The 23,159-nt window shown below is 42.5% G+C and overlaps 1 protein-coding gene across 1 annotated transcript in view; it reads left to right on the top strand.

Annotated features, from left to right (window-relative positions):
• The window catches only part of FNDC3B (fibronectin type III domain containing 3B), a 218,093-nt gene that overhangs the window by 154,124 nt on the left and 40,810 nt on the right, over nucleotides 1-23,159 (top strand). The window contains exons 12-22 of the mRNA XM_075418319.1: nucleotides 1,372-1,496; nucleotides 4,089-4,263; nucleotides 4,846-4,932; nucleotides 7,942-8,080; nucleotides 8,652-8,723; nucleotides 9,238-9,356; nucleotides 10,184-10,289; nucleotides 12,028-12,200; nucleotides 14,384-14,497; nucleotides 17,506-17,655; nucleotides 21,444-21,724. Of these exons, the coding sequence (XP_075274434.1) occupies nucleotides 1,372-1,496; nucleotides 4,089-4,263; nucleotides 4,846-4,932; nucleotides 7,942-8,080; nucleotides 8,652-8,723; nucleotides 9,238-9,356; nucleotides 10,184-10,289; nucleotides 12,028-12,200; nucleotides 14,384-14,497; nucleotides 17,506-17,655; nucleotides 21,444-21,724 (1,541 nt within the window). The remainder of the gene's footprint in view (nucleotides 1-1,371; nucleotides 1,497-4,088; nucleotides 4,264-4,845; nucleotides 4,933-7,941; nucleotides 8,081-8,651; nucleotides 8,724-9,237; nucleotides 9,357-10,183; nucleotides 10,290-12,027; nucleotides 12,201-14,383; nucleotides 14,498-17,505; nucleotides 17,656-21,443; nucleotides 21,725-23,159) is intronic.

The following is a 23,159-nucleotide window of genomic DNA, read 5'->3' as shown; positions in this document are numbered from 1 at the left end:
TGTCAGGCTGGTGTATATGGGGTAAAATAAGTGGTCTTGTCTATGGGCAGATACTAATTTTAGCAAGGTAAAATAAAAACTAAAAATTGTAGAGACAGGTGCCAAAACTAATAAATGGCATAGCAGAGCTTTTGCACCAGAAGAAGGTGCGGAGAAGGGTATATAACTTTATCTCCTGCACCAGTTTGAGCACCTGGGTGTGCTTTGCTAGGCTTATCTTCTGTTGTGCTTTGGGGTACCTGTAATATTGCTATCCATTAATTTTGCATTCAGGTTTCAAAATAAAACCTTCTTTAAACTGCTTCAAATGAGGTAGATATTATTTATGTAGAATTGAGCAGTCCAGCCCCTTGCTCCTGAAATATTTCCAAGTGACCACTTCTCACATGTGGCACAGGGTGAGACCAGTTATTCTTTATCATCTTGGGGTATCTGTCCTGCAAAAAGCTTGGCTTTGTTTTTACCCTAGGGCATAGCACACTGGGTTGAATTGAAGAGGGTTCGGTTCTTTTTTAAACGTGTTAGGGAGGGAGAGAACTTCTGAATGTCCCTGTCCTCGGCTGTGCTGGCTTGTACTTGATGTACCTGAGGAGGGACTCGGGAGCCAGAGAGGTGTCTCGATACTCTCTCGTGCTGCTTCCCTGTCTTGGCTTTGTCAGGGCTCATCATCGCTCCAGGTCACGTTGATGTGAAGCTCCCATAAACCACACCTCTGGCATCCAAGTTGAAAAAGTTTGATGCTTTCCCACAAATCCTCTTCGCCTATTACACGCCGCGTGCTCTGAGCAGTGGGTTGGGTACAGACCCTGGCACAATAAATACCCCTCCCTGAGGAACCAGCCGAGGGTGTGGGGCAGAGTGGCGGCTTGCACCCTGGCTGGTCCCTTGCCAGGGCTGGACGGACGGCTGGCTGGACAGACAACGGGCAGCGAGAGCCCTCTTGTGGGATGGAGCGCTTGGGAAGAACTGGCGAGGGCTTGCTGGGGCTGGAGGTGCAGAGGGTAGCATGTGTAAGAAGTGTTGGTTGCAGTTTTCCTGTGCTTTTGTGACCAGGTCAATTCACAGATGAATTTCACTTTTAACATGGTTAATGAGTAGGATAAATTGCACTTCAGGTAGGGTGACAGAAGCTGTGGATAAATCTCATGAAGAAAAGAATCTGAAAAGAGGAGGAATCTGACAGCAGACTGAGTGTGTTGATCCGTATTATTTTAGGTAGTGTAGCAATGCTGTCAGTGGCTTACTCAGCTTTCTTTGCACAGTGCTTGTATGAAAGCGTCTAATTCTAATATCACTTAACAGCTCTTTTTACAGTAAGAACCGCGTGGTTTTGTTTCATAGCTATCCGATTACAGATTGCTCTCTTTCTAGGGAAAGAGGAACAGCGGTTTCAGAGAATGTTACTTCGGAAGCCAGAAGCATTGCAAGCTGACTAAGCTTTGTCCAGCTTTGGGTTACACCTTCCGATTAGCAGCTCAGAATGACATCGGTACTAGGTAAGTCACCAGAGGTACACACTTTCTTGAGAGTAATTGGTAGCTGAAAAGCTTAACTATCAGTGACAGTGTAAAGACGAATTTCTGGATGGATTTTTGTTTGTTTGTTTTTTCTCGTTACAGTTTAAATATCTTGACATTTGCTCTGCTATTAATGCTTTAGAGTAAGTCACGCCTTCCCTGGTGGTATCGTTCATCTCCAGAGAATCGCCATATACCTTTAGCGTGATGAGGTTAGCCTAAGAAGATAGGCTCCTTTTGAGGTGCTAAATGGTGTTTTGTGATCTATTCCTAATACAAAAAGAATACATCTGTTATGTAAAATTCCCGCTAGGGACCTCTGTGAACCAAGAAAAACAAGCAAGAGGAAGCTAAGTTACAGATTTTGAAAGGAATCTCGATATATTTATTTTTCTGGTTTAAAGCAAAGCCCTTCTGTCTTTTTTCAGCAGCACAGTCCCTTTCTTCTTCCACAGGACTGGCAGGGCTGGCTGATGGGGTGGGAAAGAAGGGTGCAAGAGCCAGGACTGAGAGGGGACAGACACACCCAAGGGCCCTGCAGGATGGGTTTCAGGTTCTGCTTTTCTTTGCACATGAACAGATGTGCTCACGTGAAGATGATGGGAAATTGGATTTACTACAATGCTCTGGCAGCTCCTGGGGAGCCCAGGGCTAAAATGTTAGGCAGCTGAGGACTGGAGTGTGCCCGGAGAGACATCGTGCTGCAGAGGCTGTGTGCTCCTGTGCTCGCAGAAGGAAAGGAGGCCAGGAAGAGTTCAGCTGTGAAGAAGCTAAACATCCAGTGCTCTTGCGTACTCCTTTATTGTCCTTCTTAGCTAAACAGGATCTAATCGTTATTACAAGGACAGAAAAGGAAACACTAGTGGTATATAACAATGTGTTTTGATGAGATATTCCTGTGTTGTTCTCTCTTCCAAAACACAAACTTCTTAGTGATATGTAGCTTTTTAAAGTTACTTTATTGATACTCCTGGTTTTTTCCCTCTGAGATGAGCTGGGACTGTTCATGTATGCAGAGAGTCATGTTCATGTTGCCTTTTGGCAACTTCTGGCAAGATTACTTCCCTCCCTATTGAAATAATACTTGGTCTGGGGGGAAAGAGAGAGGCAGGCTGAACTGGAGCTGCTGAGTGTAAATGGAAAAGGACTGCCAGTTCTGTGCTAAGTTCCCAGTTTTGGAATATCTTCTCTTTGCCAGATTCCAGATTTTTAGAATACCTTGGGGCATGCTTCAACCCTTGCTCCCCCTTTTTGTTGTTTCTCTCTCTCTTTTCTTCTCAGGCTATTGAGGAAGGAGTGGTCTAAGAACTGATCAGCTGCTCTGTATTAATCTATGAGATAAGCACCAACTGCTCATGGCTTATTTTTATAGACAGCACTCAAAATTATGACATGATAATGTCATCTAACACTTCATGTCACAGGACTGTTTTGGTTGGTTGTAATGCTTGTCTGCCTACCATTTAAGATGATTCTTGTCTTGTTTGGGTGTTAGTTATAGGTGGATTTTTTTCAGTATATTTCAACAAATGTTAATTTTGAGAAAGAGGACTCAGAAAAAAGAAGATGTGTCTTTTTGTGTGTGTTAAATTCGTGCTCTGACTTTAAGGAACAAAATACATTTGTACTTTGGAAAGAGAGATTTGAAAATTGCAAGAACGTTACCTTCAGTTGAGAGTTCTGATGTTGACCTCCTGAAAATTCAGCAAAATCTGTCCATTTTAAACTTTGTTCTCAAATTTCCATTGTACATAATATATTCCTCATCAAGTCTTCCTACACTTGCCTGACACAACCGCCTATTATGTTTCAAGGCATTGTGTGCTGGGATTTAGACAAGATGAGAGCGTGCATCTCCTCTGCCGCAGATATTCTCTCTGGTTGCGACCTGAGCTGTGCAGAAGAACAACTTTATGCTCAGCTTAAAATGCAAAGAAGTTTGGGCAGGGAAAGTCAGAAAGGAGTGGAGCCAGCCCGGAGGGTTGGAAGGTCTCCGTGCCTGCCCCAGGCAGCTCGTGCGTGATGCCGAGCATGTGTGGTCATGACTGGATGAGTTTTCCCTGGTTTCTTTGGAGATGGATGTCTGAAACAGTGGGACGAAGTTTGCTGCAGCACTTCGTTTCAGAGGTGTAGCTTAAACAGAAGTTGTATTCTGAGTGTATAAAAGGTGGAACCTGCATCGCAAGTTCAGCATCTAGAAGTTGAACACTTGGGGCTTTATTTCCTATTTTTTAGTTCCCCTTTGTTAAATGAGATTTTCCTGTACTTCACAGTTAACAGTAAGTTAATATTTTTAGGCAATTGTATATTATGTTTTCCAATATTATTGTGATGAGATCTGTAAAAATGACTGTGAGGACACATACAATCCTGCATTTTTTTTGTATTCTTAATTTTGGCATTTCTTAACTGGGTGCTCATCTTTTCTACTTGGGCAATTTTGTCTGGATTTTTTTAAAATGTGACCAATTTCTCTAAGTACACTGTGGTTTGTTTTCTTCAGTTTTGTTCTGGGCTTGGTTTTTTTTTTTGTTTAAATATTCCTCACTCTCCTTCTCTATCTCTGTGCAGTGGGTACAGCCAGGAGGTGGTATGCTACACTGCAGGTAATATTCCTCAGACCCCTTCTGCACCAAGGCTTGTTCGAGCTGGTGTTACATGGATCGCATTGCAGTGGAATAAAGTAGAAGGATGTACACCAGAGGAAGTGATTTCCTACACCCTGGAAATTCAGGAAGAGGATAATGTACGTAATGTGTTACCGTAAAGTATACTGCATGACTTAGATTAAGCTTTCATTTGTTAATTCAAGATCACTGAGAAGATTGTGGATTGCTGCTTTGGAGGGTCTGTTAGGAGTACTGGGTACTTGGCTGGACAGAGCTGTGTGATTTCTTCTGCTCCACAGGAGAATTATGAATCCTTAGCTAAAAATCTGTACTGTCATCCGTGATTCCTTTACAAAGCTTCACATGAGTCCGTAAGGTACAGGGCAGCTTGTTCTTGCCCAGTTCAGTCGGCGACGTCCTTCGCACTGCTGTGTGGTGTGCTTGCGTTCCGTCATTGGTCACTTTTGTTGCTGTAACATCTGTCAAACTGTCACGATTGGTTTTGTGCTTATTTTACGGCAAAATTATATTATTCAGGTCAGTTGTAACATCCTTCTAGAAGGAAAATTATTGTGGCCTTTCAGCTTAAAAGTAATAATAATTAAAAAATCACTTTAAAGCCTCTTTGTTATAATGTGTTCTAGCTACAGGCTAGAATACAGTGAGCGCTTCCTCAGACTCCTCAGTTACGGGTATTTGTTCGGTTTTGTTTTTTCTAGGATAGCGTGTTTCACCCAAAGTACACTGGAGAGGAGCAAGCCTGTACTGTGAAGAATCTCAGAAGAAGCACTCAGTATAAATTCAGGGTAAAATCTTTTTCCTCTTGTCATTGCAGTGTTCTCTGTGTAGGGATTTTTCCAGGCCCTGTAGGGACCCCTTAGCAGCACCTTCAAAGTTGAGTCATCAAATACAAATATACTTTATTAGACCTAATAGATGAAACAGTTGTATTTTTACTTCTATCACAGGAGATTCTCATTGCTCAGCCTTTTTGACACAAGCATAGTTCTCGGTACCGTGTACTGTCAGGTATGATGTTGTAGAAGTGTGGCTTGGGGCCTGAGGTGGTTGTAGCCGGCTGCATCACTCCCAAAAACTGCTCTGTGCCCACAAAACCCATCTCACTTCGACGCGACGGAGCAAGCGCTGCGAGGAGCCCAGCGAGCACAGCTTCCTGCCCCAGCTCGGGGCCTGCCTTCCCCCGACGGGCTGGAATAGAAGCGCTTCCATCTCATACGTACGGGTGGCTGCGTCTGGAGCTGGGTGTTTTTAGTAAGTGTTGGTCTCTCTTGCTCTGTGGGTGCTCCTAAATACAGAGCCCGCAGAGAGGTGCTCCAAAGCCTTCTTACAGTCGCTGAATTCAGACGCCCACCTCGCCGCTGCCGAAGCCATCAAGCACAACGCAAGTGCTGGAGAAGACAGGGTGGTTTTTACCAGACACGGGCTGCGGTGCGGCTGTCCGCCCGCCCGTCTGTCCGTCCCTCCCCGCGGCCGGGCCGCCCGCCTCGGCGCCTCAGGGCGGGCAGGAGCCGAGCGCGGCTCCACAAGATGGCGCCGGGTGGCGCGGCGCGGGCCGCTGCCTGGCTGCGGATCGGAGATGGCGGAGGGGGGGGGGCTGTAATGCCGGCGTCTGCCGCCGTGCCATGCAGGAGTGGTGTCTGGAAGCAGCTCTCTTTCATGTGTAAACAGCGCAGGGAGAGAAAGGTGCCATAGGCTTGTGTCGATTCAGAAGCGTGGCTTCTGTAGGTCTTCGTATATTCAGGAGCAGCAAAACGAAAACTTCACCCAAAGACTCATTTAATTCCTTAAGAACAGCCTTGTGTATGCTCCTTTGTGGGACAAAAGACCTTGTGAAGTTGCGTGAAGAGCTACCAGAAGAATCGGGCAGTGTTGTGGTGTCCCTTGGAGATGGTGCCATTTCGTTCAGCGTGGTGAGGGCTGCCGTGGCCAGCTGAGGAGAAGGGCGGTCAGTGCTTTCACATTAAATGTGAATTTTTACAAAACAGGGTTGATACCAGAGCCAAGAAGTAGCCTCTTGTCACTGGCTACAAGCACAGCTCTGATGGGACACGGCGCTGCGACGTCCCCTCGTTGGACGCAGACCGGCATCGGTGAGCTGCGGAGCTTGGGGAAGGGTCCCCCAAGCTGCAGCCCAACACCACGAACACGGCCACCCTGGGGCACAGCGGGGTGTGAGGGCTCGCGGCCAGTTCTCAGCTGGTCTTTAAACCCGGGCCCAGGATGTGCTTTGGGGAACCCCCGTAATAACAAAGAGTTAAGGCAGAAATTTAATTCGTGCCAGACGATGTGTGCTTACAGAGGAGACATGCTGATAATGTTTTTGATGAAATAAAGGTTGGTTAATTAAAGTGGCTATGGCAGTGTAATCCACCTCGTAAAGGCATTTGTTCAACACCAAGTGAGGGTTTGGCACAGAAGGGTAAGTGACACCAAACACAACACAGCGAGGTGCAGAAATTTCATTCTCTGAAGTGTTTGACATGTTACGTAGATGGGAATCGCCAGAGGCTGCTGGTAGCAAGGTTCCACAAAAAGCAGTGCTGGCGTATACTATATCATCATTTTATCAGTGACCTAGAAGCAAACAAGGTTCTATTTTTATTCCTAGCAAGAGGATGGGGGACTCTAGGTTGCAGAAGCCATGGCTCTGAAGAAGTGTTGAAGATCCTGCTTGAACAACCAATTTAATATGAATTTTCAGTTCCTGCCAGGCTAGTGCAATCTTTAGCTGTATAAATAGGGGAGTTTATAAAAGTTGCATTACATTTGTAGCTCACACTGATGCCCTAGAGCTGTTACTGGGGTATTTCTCTAGCTCATGTATCTGGTATTCGTGGCAAGATGTCTTAAAGTGGAGAATAGTCAGAGAAGAACCAAGAGATGATACGCAGGAGTTGATGCTGGCTTTAGTGACTTGTTTACATGTAGGAAATAGAGAACCTCAGTTACATTTTTGGCCTTAAAAATTACAAATTGTTTTGCTTAGATGCCTGTGTTAGAAGAGAAGATAGAAATTACTTCTCCTGAGAATAACAGAGCTTCCCAAGTGGAAAAGTTCCTGCTAGCTTATATTTGCAATTAGCAATTATAATACATGTTTTATTACTCACTTCTTTGGCAGCAGATTTCTGTCCCAGAGACTAGCATGAGCTAATACAGCTCTCAACAGCCACAAAATGTTGGACCATTTGGGGTTTTTTGCACAGTCCTGGTCTGCTCAGTGTCCTGGCCGGGTCCTCATGTCTTCTCTTAGCTTAGCAGCCTTCTCTCTGAAGTCAGCAGAAGGTGGTCTTGAGTAGAGCCAGGCAGAGAAAGTGTACTTTGTGCACATCCTGCTGATTTCGGTGGCTGTGAATCACACGTTTCTTGTTTGCATGTCATGCATGCTACTTAAGCTTTTAATTGTGTGATTACTGGTACTCCAAAGTAATTTCTTTTAAGTAGCAATTTGAAATACCTCCAAAACAAAAATAGCATGCATATTGTCGTTATTTTCATCTTTTATGAGTAAATAACTGCAAGTTGCTGTGTGACTGTTTTTCAAAGGGGAAAACAGCAATGCTCTTATCTTAAACATATGATTTATCGCTAGTGGAGGAAGGGGGAAAATCAATGTGGTTTGTAAAGAAGCAATGTGACAATCTAATATCTGTTATTAGAAGCCCACACTCTTTGGGTGTGACATATTTTCCAGTTTAATGATATTTTTGCAATTACTGAAAGAAGTCTGATACAGAACTGTCAGAAAAGCACTTACAGTAAACAATGGCAAACTTGTCATGGTTTTGTTTCAGCTGTTTGCTTCTAATGTGGAAGGAAAGAGTTCTCCCAGCGAAGTGTTGGTCTGTACAACAAGCCCAGACAGGCCAGGACCTCCGACCAGACCTGTTATTAAGGGGCCAATAACATCTCATGGCTTTAGTGTGAAGTGGGGTAAGCCAGTTCCGTTTGTCAATAGTAGAGTTTTTCAGGGTCATAATAAATTCCAATGAAATTGTGTAAATTTGTACTAGAACTTAAAGGTTTTGTGCTGCTTCTCACACCAAAGTTGAACATGTTTGGAGAGCTTGACAACTTAATTTTTTTAGTATTTTAAAATATGTCTAGAGGCTCTTACGTTTTCAGATTCAAAAGTGTTGCTTGTTTTTATTGACTAACTCGCACTTGCACTCAAGTGCCTCTTCAGGCTTTTCACCTTCCATTTCATGTCCCATTGCAGCATCATTCCAGCTGCTCTGTTTATCAATGGGGCAAGCCTCCAGGCTGCATCTCTTTCAGTGCTTTTTCCATAAATTTTGTTTGTAGCATCATTATCCAGCTGCTTTATTCTGACTCATGCTGCAAGCTAATGCTTGCTACCCACTTCTGCTATAAATTCCGTGGTGCAGTTAGTATGGGGGAGTTTGTGGAGGAGAAGGGGCAGAATCGGAGACAGACTCTGTAATCTTTTTGTTACATTTTGCTCCTAATCTTGATTTACTAACAACTTGCCTTATTTTTTCAGATCCTCCACAGGATAATGGTGGTTCAGAAATCCTAAAGTATCTATTAGAGATTTCTCAAGGAAGTCCGGAAGGTAAACTTGAAGCAAGTTTTCTCCATTTCAGTATGTTATGGCTACTATAAAGAAGTACTGACCCATTGGGCTATTATTGTTGTAATCATTAATGAACTAATGCTGTACATATGATTGAAACTGAGTTACGTACTTGCAGCCTTAAAACTCACAGGGTTCCTGGGTGAGTTTGCATTGGGTTTGAGGGAGTTTTTTGTTGTGTGGGTTGTGGGTTTTTTTTAAGTATGATCTTTTTCTCTGACTGGTGGGATTTCAGGTTGCAGGGCTAAACCTACTGTTTGATTTGATATTTTGCATATATTTTAGAAATGTTCATGTTTGTGAGTGTATCTATATTTGTATATGTGTCTATATATGTGTGTGTCTTTAAGCAGGAATAGTATAGTAGTATTAACACTAACAACTTTCCTAAAATATACCATTTGTGGAAGACCACACTAGGGATTTTCTTTCTTCCTAGAAACAAGCCTCTTGCTTTATACTTCTCTAAACTTGGGTACATCTCATTTTTTAGCAAATCAATGGGAAGTGGCATATAGTGGGTCGGCTACAGAATATACCTGTACTCACTTGAAACCAGGCACTTTGTATAAACTCCGGGCATGCTGTATCAGCACTGGCGGACACAGTCAGGTAAGCATTATTTAACAATAAGGACTATTGGTTTCATATTTTTCAGAGCTTTATCTGCTATTTTTGGTAAAAGATGTCCACTTTGAAAAGAGGGTGAATATTTTTCCTATAGCACAATAGAGCTACCCGGATTGCAGTTAATCTTATGTTGCAAGATGCTGACTTTTAGAAGACTTCTATATGTACCTGATGGTTTTTTTTCAGGCAAATTGCAAGTTAGTGAGATTCAGTTTCCTCAAAACCAATTTGTAGGTGTTTATACTTACACTAGAAAAGACCATCATGTTTATCTGATCTGGCCACTTGCTTGAGAAAGACAACAGACTCTCATGTACATGAGCCTGTACTGACAAAAGCTGGTGAGTGAAGATGCATTAGGTGTAGTTTGTTGTAACACTCAATTACCTGAATTATTCTTTAAATTTTTGGGTTCCATTTTCCAGGCACTGATTCCCGTCATTCCCTTCTTTGATTTAAAATAATTTCAGTACCTATACTTTTATTCCTCCTGCTTTGATTTTTTTTTTTTAATGATTGAGTACTTTAGGCCTTGATATTGCTGTAAAAACAACGTAAATTAAAGAGCCTCACAGCATTAGCCATCAGAGTTTCCTATGCTACAGTTTTGAGTATGCTAATGAAAGAACTCTGTTAATTGCATTTGGAAGTACCGTGCTTGATAGCATCTCCTATCCTTTATTGTTTATATAAATTTCTATTAAGTGGTTGTTGTAGAAAATAATTTCTTGTGCCACTTTCTAATCATGCCTCACTTTGTAGGCAGTAATTGTACCGGAGAGCTAACTTCAGATCCTGTTCTCTTCCAGTGTTCTGAAAGTTTACCTGTCCGTACGCTAAGTGTTGCACCAGGTCACTGTCGGCCACCGAGAGTTTTGGGGAAGCCGAAGCACAGGGAAGTACAGCTACAATGGGGTAAGCCCTTGGAGCATCTCACTGTTGAATAGCGTTGGTCTTGGTGGTTCGTTGTCTTCACTTTTATTTCTGTTGACAGACGTTGTGAAAAGTTGCAGTGTGTTCTTTTCACTAGGAAGTACAAAGCGAAGTCCAGTGAAGAGTGTGCAAGTCAGAAATGGCGACTTCTCACCGTCTGTTGTGGCTCTGTATTGGGTTTCTGAACTCAGCTGTCCTCCATCTGTCCGTTAGGCCTGATACTGTGCTCTCATTTTGAATTTAGTTAGAACCTGTCTCTGTCAGGACTATAAAGTATTGGCTACCTTAGAATATCTACCCTATATTGCAAAACACCATGTGATTCAAGATCATCTTTATTCCTTTGCAATATTGACTTAGCAGAGGCGTTTTGCTACTTCTAATACAGGACTTCTCTCAGAAATTTGAGTTAGAACATACTGAGGATTTTGGGTGGCATTTAAACCCTGATCTGCGGTGTAACACAATCCATTGGACACCTGTAATTTTACAAAGGACATGGACCATGGACATGACATTAAACTGTCAAAAAAAGGCACAGTTTTCAGAACACAGGGTACATTGCAGAATCCAACAGAGGTTTTTCTTTACTATGATAATCTTGCAGCATCCAGGATTCTTTGTGGCATCATTCATTAAGCTAAATTCTAGAGCAGAACCATTTGTAACTGACTAAGATATCTCAACACCAGCATAAAAATTCACCATGTTGTTTCCTGAAAGACTGTACCCCTTGTGGTGGAGCACTTTCCAGAACCCCAGACAAGTCGATTCTGTGGTACTGGCTTGTGATGTAACATCGCCAGTGTTACCAATCATGTTGTTTTCATGGGAAAAAAAAAGTGTCCACAACAAAACAGATGCAGGCACAGGAAACAAATCCATTTTCCCAAAAAAGCTGTTATTCCAAGTGAAGCGCAGGGTTTAGATCATTGTACAGAGACTTAGGATCTCATAAATGTTAGCAGTGTGGCTAGTGAAGTTCAAGGATGGCTGTCGTTCATATTTTTATTGGGTGTTAATGAGGCTTTGCCAGAAATCCCACGTATAAGTAGTAATTTTGGAGTGTACGGGACGCACCTCAGCCTGTGTCCAGCCACAACCAGCAGCCAAGATGGGGTCAGACAGCCACCACGTGCCTCCTAATTTCTCTCTGTCGCAGAAGGGGTCTATTCAGTGCTAGTCCCATACTTCATGCAGCTTTCTGCACCTTTTCTCCTGCCTCACTGACCAGGTTTTTTGCATACAACACCACCTTTGATATTGGGGGAAAGAAGCAGAGTAGCTTTTTTTCATCCTCAGAAGAGGATGGTAGCTATTGTGTTCTGCTTAAAAATCAGCTGCGCACCTCCTGGCATCAGACACAGCTTCCCAGGGTGACAGATCGTTGCCTTGGGGGAGCTGCTGCTCTTGCATAGGATGATCTGACCTGGTGAATGTACAGGGCTGAGAGCGATTTCACTCATTTGCTTTAAAAAAGTCCGTCATGTACGTGGATGAGATATTGCAGGTAAGGCAGATATTGCAGGAAAGGCATCTATCGAAGAGGAGAATCATTGTCGGTGTTGTGTGTGTGTATAGAAGTGTGTGTGTATAGATAAATGTGTATATATATCTATACTCACATACATACATATATTTCTGTGGTATGTGAAGTAACAAATTAATCTTGCTGGCATATATCTTTATGTTATTAGTGAATTACATGATTTCTTTCTAGATGTCCCTCCATCAGAAAGTGGCTGTCCCGTCTCAGAGTACAGCGTAGAAATGACAGAACCCGAGGAAGTTGTTTCTGAAGTGTACCATGGGCCTGATATGGAGTGCACCGTCAGCAACCTTCTTCCTGGCGCAACGTATCAGTTCAGAGTGAGAGCTTTGAACGATGGCGGGGTACGTGCAGCGTGCTGGAGCGGGCTTTGGCTTTTCCTTGCTGGAGGTGGTACCTTGCCTGAGATGGGCGGTTGTGGAAAGTGATTGTGTTAGTGCTGCTGATCAGAAAGGTGCAGGGGAGATGGGCAAAAGAAAATAAAGTCAGAAATGCTTAAAGGAACTTCTGAGGAAGAGCTGCAGTTTTGAATCTGGTACTCGTTCAAAAGGCTATTTCATGTACTAACATGATTTGACTGGCCAGAATCAGCCACATCAAAATGTGCAAAATCCCTGCAAAAAGTCATATCTGCTTACAAGGAGGAATATGTTTATTCTCCTTCCACTGCATTCCTTCTTTTTGTTTTAAATCTTAACTGTGTAAAAACAATTATTGGCATTTCACTCAGATATTGATATATTTTGAAGAAAGCCTGCATTCTTAATGATTTTTTGTTTTAATTTGAAAAAAATACACGCTTTATAGATTTGATGGGGTTTTTGTTACATGATTTCCTTGGAAGCTGTGCCTTCCCAAATACATCAGAAATTCTGTCTGATGTCCATGGAGATCTGTTGAAAGACCTTGTTGATTCAGTGAGGTTTGGGTTGGTTCTGCTTGCCTTTGTGAGAGCATCTTTCCTTGGGTTTTTTATAAAGGCAGTCCCAGTAACAATACACACATATTGATGTGTTTGTTCCCAGGAAATCTTGATGACAAACCTAGCACAAAGGTTTAAAGTTATTCACTTACAGGGAGAAGTTCTGTGAAAACTTAACTTAGGTATTAGAAAAATACGCAAGACTGTTAAACTGTTTTGTCTTAAAAATATCCACCTTTTTTTGTGTGAAAAACGAATGAAATAAATGTGGAGAGATTGGATTTGCTTGGTGGAATGAAAGCTGTTGCCTAGCTGGTAGCTTCGGATATATGATGCCTTGCCTTTTTTTTTTAGTTCTTGTTTTCTTCTTTTTTTTTTTTTTTTTCTTTTGGCAAAACAGTATTTAAAGTTGCAAAGCATTTCTAGCCCCACCCTTTGTTAAAAGGGGGCTGGGTTTGGTTTGGTTGGGTGTTTGTACCAGATGCAAAATGAGGGTGCTCTTTACCAGATGCAAGCACCCTTCTTGCTCCCATTTGGTAAAGAAAGCAGCAGAAGTCAATAAATGAGATTTTCTGAAGTGTGTGTTCTTTGCAATTCAAACAAAGCGATGGGTGTAAGCTGTTCTGCATAGCACACATACTGGCACATCTCTCTTGAGAGGTTTGCTGGGGTTCATAATTTCAGTGTTATTCAGCCTTTATAGTGGCTCATTTTCTTCATATTTGCTAGTATTGCATTCCAAAATAAGTAAGTATCAGTGGTTTTCCTCTAATTGCTTCCAGCAAAGTTTCTTTGCTCTGAAGAACAATTTCTAATTAGCTTGGGGATGTACTGAACAAACTTCATTATCCCACTCAAGTGGCCTCAGCAAGGCCACTTCCACTGTTATCTCTGCTGTCCTCGCGCTGCTGCCTGAAGCCAGTTTTCCAGACTCTTGAAAATTGTCTTTTCTTTTGCTAATAAGCATTTAAATTATTCTCCCACCAAGGACTCAGAAGTTGTCTGAGCAGTTGGCTTAGCTGCCTGTGGAGCTCAACCATACACAGCGCATGTGCAGCGTGTCCCTGCACGTTGAACGCAGGCTGGGGCTCCATCGCATGCTGTCCTTTCATAATTAACAAGTGGCAGACATTTAATACAAAAGAAGCTGGATTTGGACTCCAGTATGTGCTTTACTGTTGCTGTGCTCTTCCTTATTACCCTCAAGGAGCCAGTTATGCGGGGCTATGGCACAGACGTGCGAGCACATTACTTTAAGGTAAGGTAGAGGGACACAAGCTGTTCCTCTGTCACTCCGTTGCTGAGTGCACATTCTCACTCTTGGGTAGATTGGAGGTGGCTTACACTTTCACGGTCACTCACACACCGTACAGGAGGGTGTACTTGCTGTCTGCTCTTACCTGAACTTACCTCATGTTTTAACTTTGCGGTTATGTATGTGGTCTCATACTGAACTCTGGTGCTGAGTGTCAGAAGCCCAGCTTGTCTTTTAGGAAGTTTATTGCACTGAAAAGGTTTCTGCGTGCTGTTCTTGAATAGCCTTTGAGGCATGCGAGATGGGTGTACGCTTATATATTAATGTACAGACACCTTGTTCCCCTCTAGTACGGGCCGTATTCGGAAGCTACAGAAGTCACCACAGCAGCAGGACCTCCCGGCCAGTGCAGAGCACCTTCCCTCTCCTTTCTGTCCGACACACATGTACTTGTAAGCTGGGAGGTAAGTCAGGTGCACGGACTGTTTAATTTCCATCTTGTTTATCCAAGCTAATACAGTCACCACAAAACCTGAAGGCTAGTTTGAGTGCTGTTCACTGGTTTGGACCAATTTTGTAGCGCAAGAAAGCCGTATGTGGAAACTCTTCTATTGTAGAAAATCATCTTCTCTAGTTTTCTGTTTAAAGAATTGCGTAAAGTTGATCATGAGTCATCCAGACCAGGATTCAGATACGAGACCTCCTACGCTGGCGTCAGATGATAGAGCTCTGGTTGGGTAGAATTGCTCTCTACTGGCTTTTAGCATGTCAGGGTGTCCTCTGGTGGGATCGTGAAGGCAAATATTTGATTTTGGCTGAAGCTGGAGTCTCTGATATGAAATTAACTCTGCACAAATGGTTACAATGTAGTTTTTTCATCAAAAATTGTTTGTTTCTTCCCCAAATATTTACTTTTATTTTAATTTATGTGCATTCCTCCATTCTCCAGGATCTTAGACATTGGACTCTTAAAATAAGGCTTAGCTCAAGTGCTGAAGGGTTGATTGGTGTCATTAAAAAAAAAAAAAGTTATGTAATTAAGGTAGAAAGGAAGGGATGTTGTCATAAGTCAAGTTGTGATATGGAGCAATGGGGCTGTAGTTCTACCCCAGACTTTCTTTGAAAACCTAGCAGCCATACATCTATCGAGTCCTTCCACAAAAGGATGTCCTTGACGAGAAAGAAATCATTAATGTCGCAAGATGCTCAAATAAATTGATTGTGCTAACGAGATATCTGGATAACAAGCATAATCTGGGTTTAATTTTATAATGAAACAGGTGTGTTTGGTACAGTTTGGAGGTGTTTGTTAATACTTCTTGCAACATTTTGTGATGCTAAGCTAGAAGTCGCACTGAAGTTTTTAAATGCTGCCTTCTGAACGAGGGTATGGACAGGCATTTGCTCTCCCCAACTGCGAGCAAATACAGCAGTGTTTCTGGTAGGCTCTGTATTTACATGCAAGATATGTTTCTTTATTCTAACTAAAAAATGAAGCTGTGGAAGGAGTAATATGGTTTGCAATGGTGGTGGTTTTTTTAAAGAGTCTATCCGTTTCTGGCTGATAAGAATGTGAAGGAAAAACAGCAAGGGGCTGTGGAGTTTTTTGGCTGTAGAGCACACTGTAGTGCGTACCATGCCTTTTTTACACATTCATAGACTCATAGAGCCCACCGAGTCCAGCTCCCTGCAGTGAGCAGAGACATCTTCAACTGGATCAGGTTGCTCAGAGCCCCATCCAAGCTGACCTTGAATGTTCCCAGGGATGGGGCATCCACTACCTCTCTGGGCAACCTATGCCAGGGTTTCATCACCCTTGTCGCAAAAAATTTTTTCCTTATATCTAATCTAAATCTACCCTCTTTTAGTTTAAAACCATAACCCCTTGTCCTATCCCTACACGCCCTTGTAAAAAGTCCCTCTCCAGTTTTCTTGTAGGCCCCTTTTAAGTACTGGAAGGCCGCAATAAGGTCTCCCAGAGCCTTCTCTTCTCCAGGCTGAAGAGCCCCAGCTCTCTCAGCCTTTCCTCACAGGAGAGGTTTCCAGCCCTTGGATCATTACTGTGGCACCACTCCAACAAGTCACAGAATCACAGAATGTTAGCTGTTGGAAGGGACCTCTGTGGGTCATCTAGTCCAACCCCCCTGCCGAAGCAGGGTCACCCAGAGCAGGCTGCATAGGACCGCGTCCAGGCGGGTCTTGAATATCTCCAGAGAAGGAGAATCCCCAACCTCTCTGGGCAGCCTGTTCCAGTGCTCCGTCACCCTCAAAGTGAAGAAGTTCTTTGTCAAGTTCAGCTGGAACTTCCAGGTCTATGTCTGTCCTGTGCTGAGGGCTCCAGAGCTGGACACAGGACTCCCCGGAGGGGTCTCACCAGAGTGGAGCAGAGGGGCAGAATCCCCCCCTCGACCTGCTGCCCACACTGCTGGGGATGCAGCCCAGGGTACCGTTGGCCTTCAGGGCTGCCAGTGCACACTGCCGGCTCATGCTGAGCTTCTCATGAGCCAGCACGACCAAGTCCTTGTCAGGGCTGCTCTCAATCCCATAATTGTTTTAAAACGTGGATGTAGCAGTTCTGAGTGCTCCTGCTAAGCTATCTGAAAGCTCAGAGGCAGAGCTGGAGCAGCCCATGTGCCTGTGCAGGGTGGTCATTGTGGTGTGCAGTGTTGCTCTGGATCCTTTTACTGGAAATTAGACCTTGTGTGCTATAATCATAAAGTCTTTGATGTGTATTAGACCACATGTCTGCACATAGAGCAGTCCACACAGAACAGCTCTAGGTAGTTCTAGTAAAAACAAAAAATACTTTGTCTGGGGAACTGTGCCGTTATGCCTGCACTAGCTTATCTCCAGCAAATTCAGGTATTTATTCTGTGTTCCCCTAGACTTCAGGATGATAAAGGTATTCTTGAGGACATATGGATCCTGTAGGAGTCTTTTTGTGGACGTTAATGTACCCAGGTCCACACTCTGTGTCCCATACTGGGACCATTAGCTTGTGGGTGACTTTCACTGAAAACCTCAGATGAGCTTCTCACTTGTTGAGGTTGCTCTTTTCTCAGTAACATGAGTAACTGCTTCAGGCTTGTGGGCTAGCTCTTCCAGAGCCGTGTTTTGATTACGTGACTAGACTAGACTAGATTGATGCTTTTTTGTGTTCTTCACGGTTGTGCTTCTGCCAAGCCAGTGGAGAGACAATTTATTCCTGAGTGTCCTGATGAAAAGCAAAGTAGCTGCATACACTTTCTCGTTTCTCTGAATTTCTATCAGGTAATTTTTGTGCTGAATTGACCTGTTTCAGGAACCTATTAGGGAGCACTAATTCAGTGCATTCCCATTTGCAGCAGTAATGGTGTATTAATTTAAAAATAAGGTGGTTTTTTTTCCCGTGTACTTTATTTCTTACCCAGTGAAACAGGGAGATCTGAAATGCTCATTTCTGAATTGAACCACTTAAATGTTTGTGTTGCAGAGTCCTGAATGTTCTGGTGCTGACATCTCTGAATACAGATTAGAGTGGGGAAAAGATGAGGAGTCTCTACAACTTGCATATAATGGCACAGATACCTGTTTTGAAATAAGTGAATTGTCAGCGGCGGCGCATTACTGCTGTAGGCTACAGGTACGGAAGTTACGAGGTTTTGCATGCATTGCAATCTAAGATGTAAACAGTTTCCTCTACTGTGTTTTTATTTTCATCGTTAGCCACCATGAAGTTATGTGCTCTGTAAGTCAGAAGGAATGTACATTTATTTTAAATAATGCAGACTGATGCTATATAACAGAACAGTTTAGATTCTGCACAATTCAAAATGGTAAACAAGGGACTTGGTATAACTTTTAGCTCTCGAAAATTGCGCTCGTGTATCATGTGGTTTATTTTCAGAGGATAATGCTTTTAACAGCCACCTTGCCCTCTGATATTAAAATGATAATGCTTTAGACAATTTAAAAAAAAAAAAATTCATATTTTCTTGGTAACGAGATGTAAACAGAATCTACCTCCCAAATGGATGTTGAAGATTCCCCTAGCTTAAGTAATAAAATCCAACATATGTTTCATTTATCAAATAAAGCAAACCAGCTGAATAGATTCCTGTGTACATAGGACATTGTAGATGCCAGAAAGTGAGTCCTCATCTTTACCATTTTGTCTGTTTAGGTTTGTAAGATTGGATCTCACATAGAATTGCTATATGATTTTTTTTTTCCTTTGATCTCTTTTTCCTGAAAATAATAGGAAAGAAACAGTTTAAATATTTATATATATATATATATGAAAATACAAATACAGCATTCTTTCTCCTTTATGTCCACTGAAAAATAAATGGAAAATAAATTAAGTGGGAGTGAAGTAAAAATATTTTTGCCCAAGATGCTCTTCCAAAAGATGTGTTTGTATGTGAAGATGAAATACCACCAGTAAATCCAACCAAAAGTTCATGTACCCACCCAGCTGGCAACATGTGGACCACCCAGGGTCGTGTCTTTGATGAAGGACAACACGCTTCTGTCGAGTGTTTCCTTCTTACTTTTTTTTTTTTTTTTAAACAGGACATTGAAATTTTTCTTTTTTACAAAGTAGCTTTCGAGCAGCTGGCCAGCAGCCAAGGAGCAAGGGCCCCACACCTCTAAGTACACTCAGCTGTGGTTGCTGACTTGGTCATAGCTGGCCATAGACCTTGCTGCAGCACTGTTGGGGGAGGCGAATTCAAAGAGCCTGTGTGAGTGGCTTGGAAGCATGAGCCAGAAAGTGCCTCTTGTTTGCGCAGGAGAGCGTTTGGCATCCACTGGGCAGGGAGGAGACCCTGAGACCACTTCTGCGGTGGGCAGCAGGGAGCTCAGGGAGATTTTAATGTTAAAAATGGAAGCAGCCAACTGTGTGGCATCTTTGATTCCAAGCGGGCATTCATTTTAAGTTACATGCCACAAAAATGTTGCACAAATGTGTTTTTAACACAGCCAGTATAATTTAATCCATAGGCAGAAGTTCAGTGAAATGCACAGCAGCACTAAGACATTTTACTGCAGTCGTCAGTGACCCATGCATTGCTTTGCAGAGGGCTTCATCCTCTAGATCTGATCTGTGTATTGTGTGGAGAAGAATTTGTTAGAAGATACGGTGGAACATTTAAACACTTAAAAACAGCATGTATAGCAAAGAAGGGAAGTTTATTAGTTTCAAAAATTTTAGTGGGCTTTTTTTTTTAATAAAAAGGAGAGAATAATAGCTGTTTTTCTTATCTGTTAGCAGCTTCAACAGAATAATCTTTCTTTTACTTTGTAAAAATAAAGATTTCCCAAACTACGTTTACTCTGCCTTCTAATAAACACACAGGATTGCTATCTCAATCTACAGTAACTCAACAAAAAGGGAACTGAGGAATCAGGCATATATAGCTGCAGGGCAGACAATTTGTCTTTACTTTTGCTCGTCTTTTTTCCTGTAATGAATATTCCTGAAAACAATTGTGGCTTCTGCAGAGAGAAATATTGTGTCATTTGGGGGCAGGTATCTAGGAAACAAATTCCCAACAGTTACGATAAGATTGTCCAATAAAGCAGTTAAAAGCACCAGTAAAAATAAATTGCTTGGAGCAAGATAGAGATTGCCAAGCGCTGGTTTAGAGGCAAGACAAATAATATCATTGGCAGACCACGAAACACGGCTCACTTCTAACAGCTCTCAGAGCACTTCACTAAATAGGAGATGTCCCTGGAGCAGGATTTGTTTTGAAGGGCTCCTTAAAGGCTGGCAAATCTAATTTTATTATCTATTTCTTCCGCCGAGCAAAATGCCTCCTGGAAAAACAGAACATGACTTTGTGTTTGTATTTGTATAACAGAAAGAAGTTATTCACTACAGTTAAGCATAGATAAGAAATCAAACAATTGTTTGACGTGTCCTTTCCTTGCCGTCGTAGTCCTGCTGGCAACATTGTAAACGTGGGTTTTCTAATTAATTGTAATCTGGTGGGAGACTCTGGGCTCGCTTTTCCAAATGCAAAGGAAATGTGGATGATGGACGATGCTGGGCAACATCAAAAGCTGCTTTTGAAGATCTGCACCTGCTGGACCTCCTGTAGCTCAGCCTGTACCATGGTAGGGTATCAGAAGCTCTCCACACACCCTGTGGGCTAGCAGCATGCTGGGCTGCGTCAGGGGGAGCCCAGCCAGCAGGTCAAGGGGAGGTGGCATCGCATGTTACAAGCCGTTCTTATGAGCCTGGAATACTGTGTCTGGTTTTGCTCCAGGCAGAGGCTGAATAGATGTTCAGATGAGATATAAAGAAAAAATTTATCCCTGTGCGAGCAATGAAGGATTGCAACAGTGGTCCAGAGGGGCTGTGCAATCTCCATCCTTGGAATTTTCCAAGACTCAACGGGACAAACGCCTGAGCGACCTGGTTTGTAGTCAGCTGTGACCCTGCTTGGAGTAGCAGGTTGGACCAGGTGTGTCCCAAGGCCCCTTCCAGCCTGCATGGTTCTGTGATTGCTTGCGCAGGACCTTAGAATGACCCTGGGGAGGTAATGTTAGTCATTTGCTGGGCCATTCCGGTGCAGCATATACAGCATTTGCCACTGACTGAGCATCAACTGATCAAAAGGTCTGTACAGCTGTGCAACATGCAGCTTGCAAAGACAACAGCCTCCGTAATGAATGTAATTAATGAGCAGAAGTGGGCCACATTTTGAAACCTGGGTGTCCACTAGGATCCTGGGTCTGTGCGTCAAGATAAGAAGCTTGGCAGTTGGTTGCTCTATGCTCTTGTGGAAATACTGAGCTACGTGCCTTGGTGGTGGTTTGCTGGTGGTTTGTGACTTCTGGGGAAATCGGAGTCATAGACTTAATGCCATGCTGAATTCCTGTGTGCTTATATCAGAAACTTTTTAGCATGAAAATAGCTATCCGTTTTCTGAGTTGGGAACCAGTGTAGCTCTCAGCAAGCCAAATGCCCCTTATGTCTAGGGTTACTCTTCTTGCTTAAAGCATCTGATGTTGCGCTGTGCAGTACACGGAGGCTTTTATATAGGGGAGCTCAACAATTTGGAGTAGCCAATTTGCTGAACAACGTGATGTCACCTGTCACTGACAGCATGCCTGCGACATTTTCCCGTACTAAACAAAGTTTGCTGCTGATAAAAAGGTTACTGTTAAGTTTGGTTAAATAGCTGTTAGAGAAAAGAGAAATATTCTCCAATTTATCTGAGAGGTACTCCTGAGTAACAAAGGGGGATATTAATTGCACTTGCATGGGTAGAGCGCATGAGTCATGCTTTAGAGAAGAAGCCAGCGGTGTGTATCCTCTGAAGAATCCATGCAACTCTTCCAGGCTGCACGTTATTATGAGCTCAATAGGCATGTGAAAGAGAACAAATATCTTGTAAATTATTTTTTTTTAACACACAGGCTGTTAACCAGGCAGGAGCTGGACCCTACAGTGACCTGGTAACCTGCCGAATCCCCGCATCTGTGCCTGACGCAGTCTCTACCCTCTCTGTGCTGGAGGATGAGCACGTGGATGCCTGTCAGCTGTCACCCTCTGTGTGCCTTGTACTGAGCTGGGAAGAACCGTGCAATAACGGAGCTGAGATTACGTCATACAACATTGACCTGGGTGACGTCAGCATTCCAGTAGGAAATGTTACAAGTTACGTTATCAATGATTTGCTTCCAGAAACCTCATACCGGTGAGTACAAGTTTGTTTTTTTTTTATGTGGTACAGAGCACTCGTGATGAGATCACACAGCTTAATTTTACGTAGGAAATGTTCATGGCATGTAGAGTGAGCCAAAAAAAAAAACCCCAAGAACCCAAACAACCAACCTAGGGAGCATAGAAATCTGCAATAATTCCTTTATGGAATGAGTTGCTATCGTTCAGGTGCAATTATTGCCTTCCCCCCTCCTTTTTCCTCTTTCTCTTCTCCTTCCGTTGTCTCTGACCTCTCCTTCTTTTTAAGTTGGTTTGCTAAAGTAAGGTTAATAAGGTAAATAAGTTAAAAAATGGGAAATAATTAAAATTGCAATGCAATATCTCGTGTTTTTTCAGATGCTTAGCAGTACTATTCCAGGGGTTTGTCTTATTAACTGTATTGGTCCCTGTGAAGGGCTAGCAGTTTACACACAATAAACTTTTATTTGTATAGCTAAAGCTATTTTTTGTTTCTAGATTAATTAAAAGATAACCTGAATTTAAAAACAATTTCTTTAAATTGCTTCAGAGTCTAAATTTCTAAGTGACATTGTCAAAATTTTATTATTATTTTAATGTTCAGGCTTATATATTTTTTCCCTAATTGCTATTAAAAAAAAATATGGCTCCATGCAGACAACGAACAGCAATACAGCAGAAGATGTGACAAAAGAAATTCTGTTTTAAGTACTGTTCTAACAAAAACTGAAATCTGATTGCACAGTTGTGAAATCAGACATGGCACAGACCTTTTGTAATATTTTTCTTTTTTTCTTTGTATTCAAGGTCACAATCCCACAGGTCTTGTAGAGTTTAAATGAAAAGTTCATTTCTCAAATTTTATCATGACCCAAAAAAGAGAACTTCCTGTAGCAAGTATACAAATATGTATACTAGAAGTTATTTAGAGCGAGCAACATATATTGCTTGTGGTGCCTGGTCCGGTGGTTCCTGATCTTTGCCTAGAATATGTAGGTTTTAAAACCACCTAATAAAAAATAAAGATACAGATTCATTAAAATATACATATCTGAATATGGCAATCTGAAAAAAGGAGGCGAAAAACGAACCCCTCCATTCCAGGTCACTTGCATAAATCCAGCAAAAGTGACTGTGCTATTGCTGTCTCCAGTTCTTCAGTGGCTTGTAATGCTGTGATCCTTTTTGGCAAAGGCAGCAATGAAGTATAAGCATTTTCTTGTCCTCTACTGTGTTTATTTAAGATCATGGTTTTGTAGTTGGTTTAAGCTAGCATTGCTGTCAAAGATAGCCTCTTCTTCCCTCCTTGTGTTGTCCCCTGCTTTGTGCCAGCAAAGTGCTATTGCACCATTCCAGACTGGGAAAAATGGTCTGGGTAAAAACTAACCATATTTTTTACCTTGTAAATGGGTAGCCAGAAAGAAAGGCCAGCATGTCTGCTAGACAAATAC

This window comes from Opisthocomus hoazin, chromosome 4 (assembly GCF_030867145.1).
Source record: "Opisthocomus hoazin isolate bOpiHoa1 chromosome 4, bOpiHoa1.hap1, whole genome shotgun sequence".
NCBI lineage: Eukaryota > Metazoa > Chordata > Aves > Opisthocomiformes > Opisthocomidae > Opisthocomus > Opisthocomus hoazin.
Note: the sequence above shows the minus strand (reverse complement) of the source record. Positions and strands in the feature narration are given on the sequence as shown.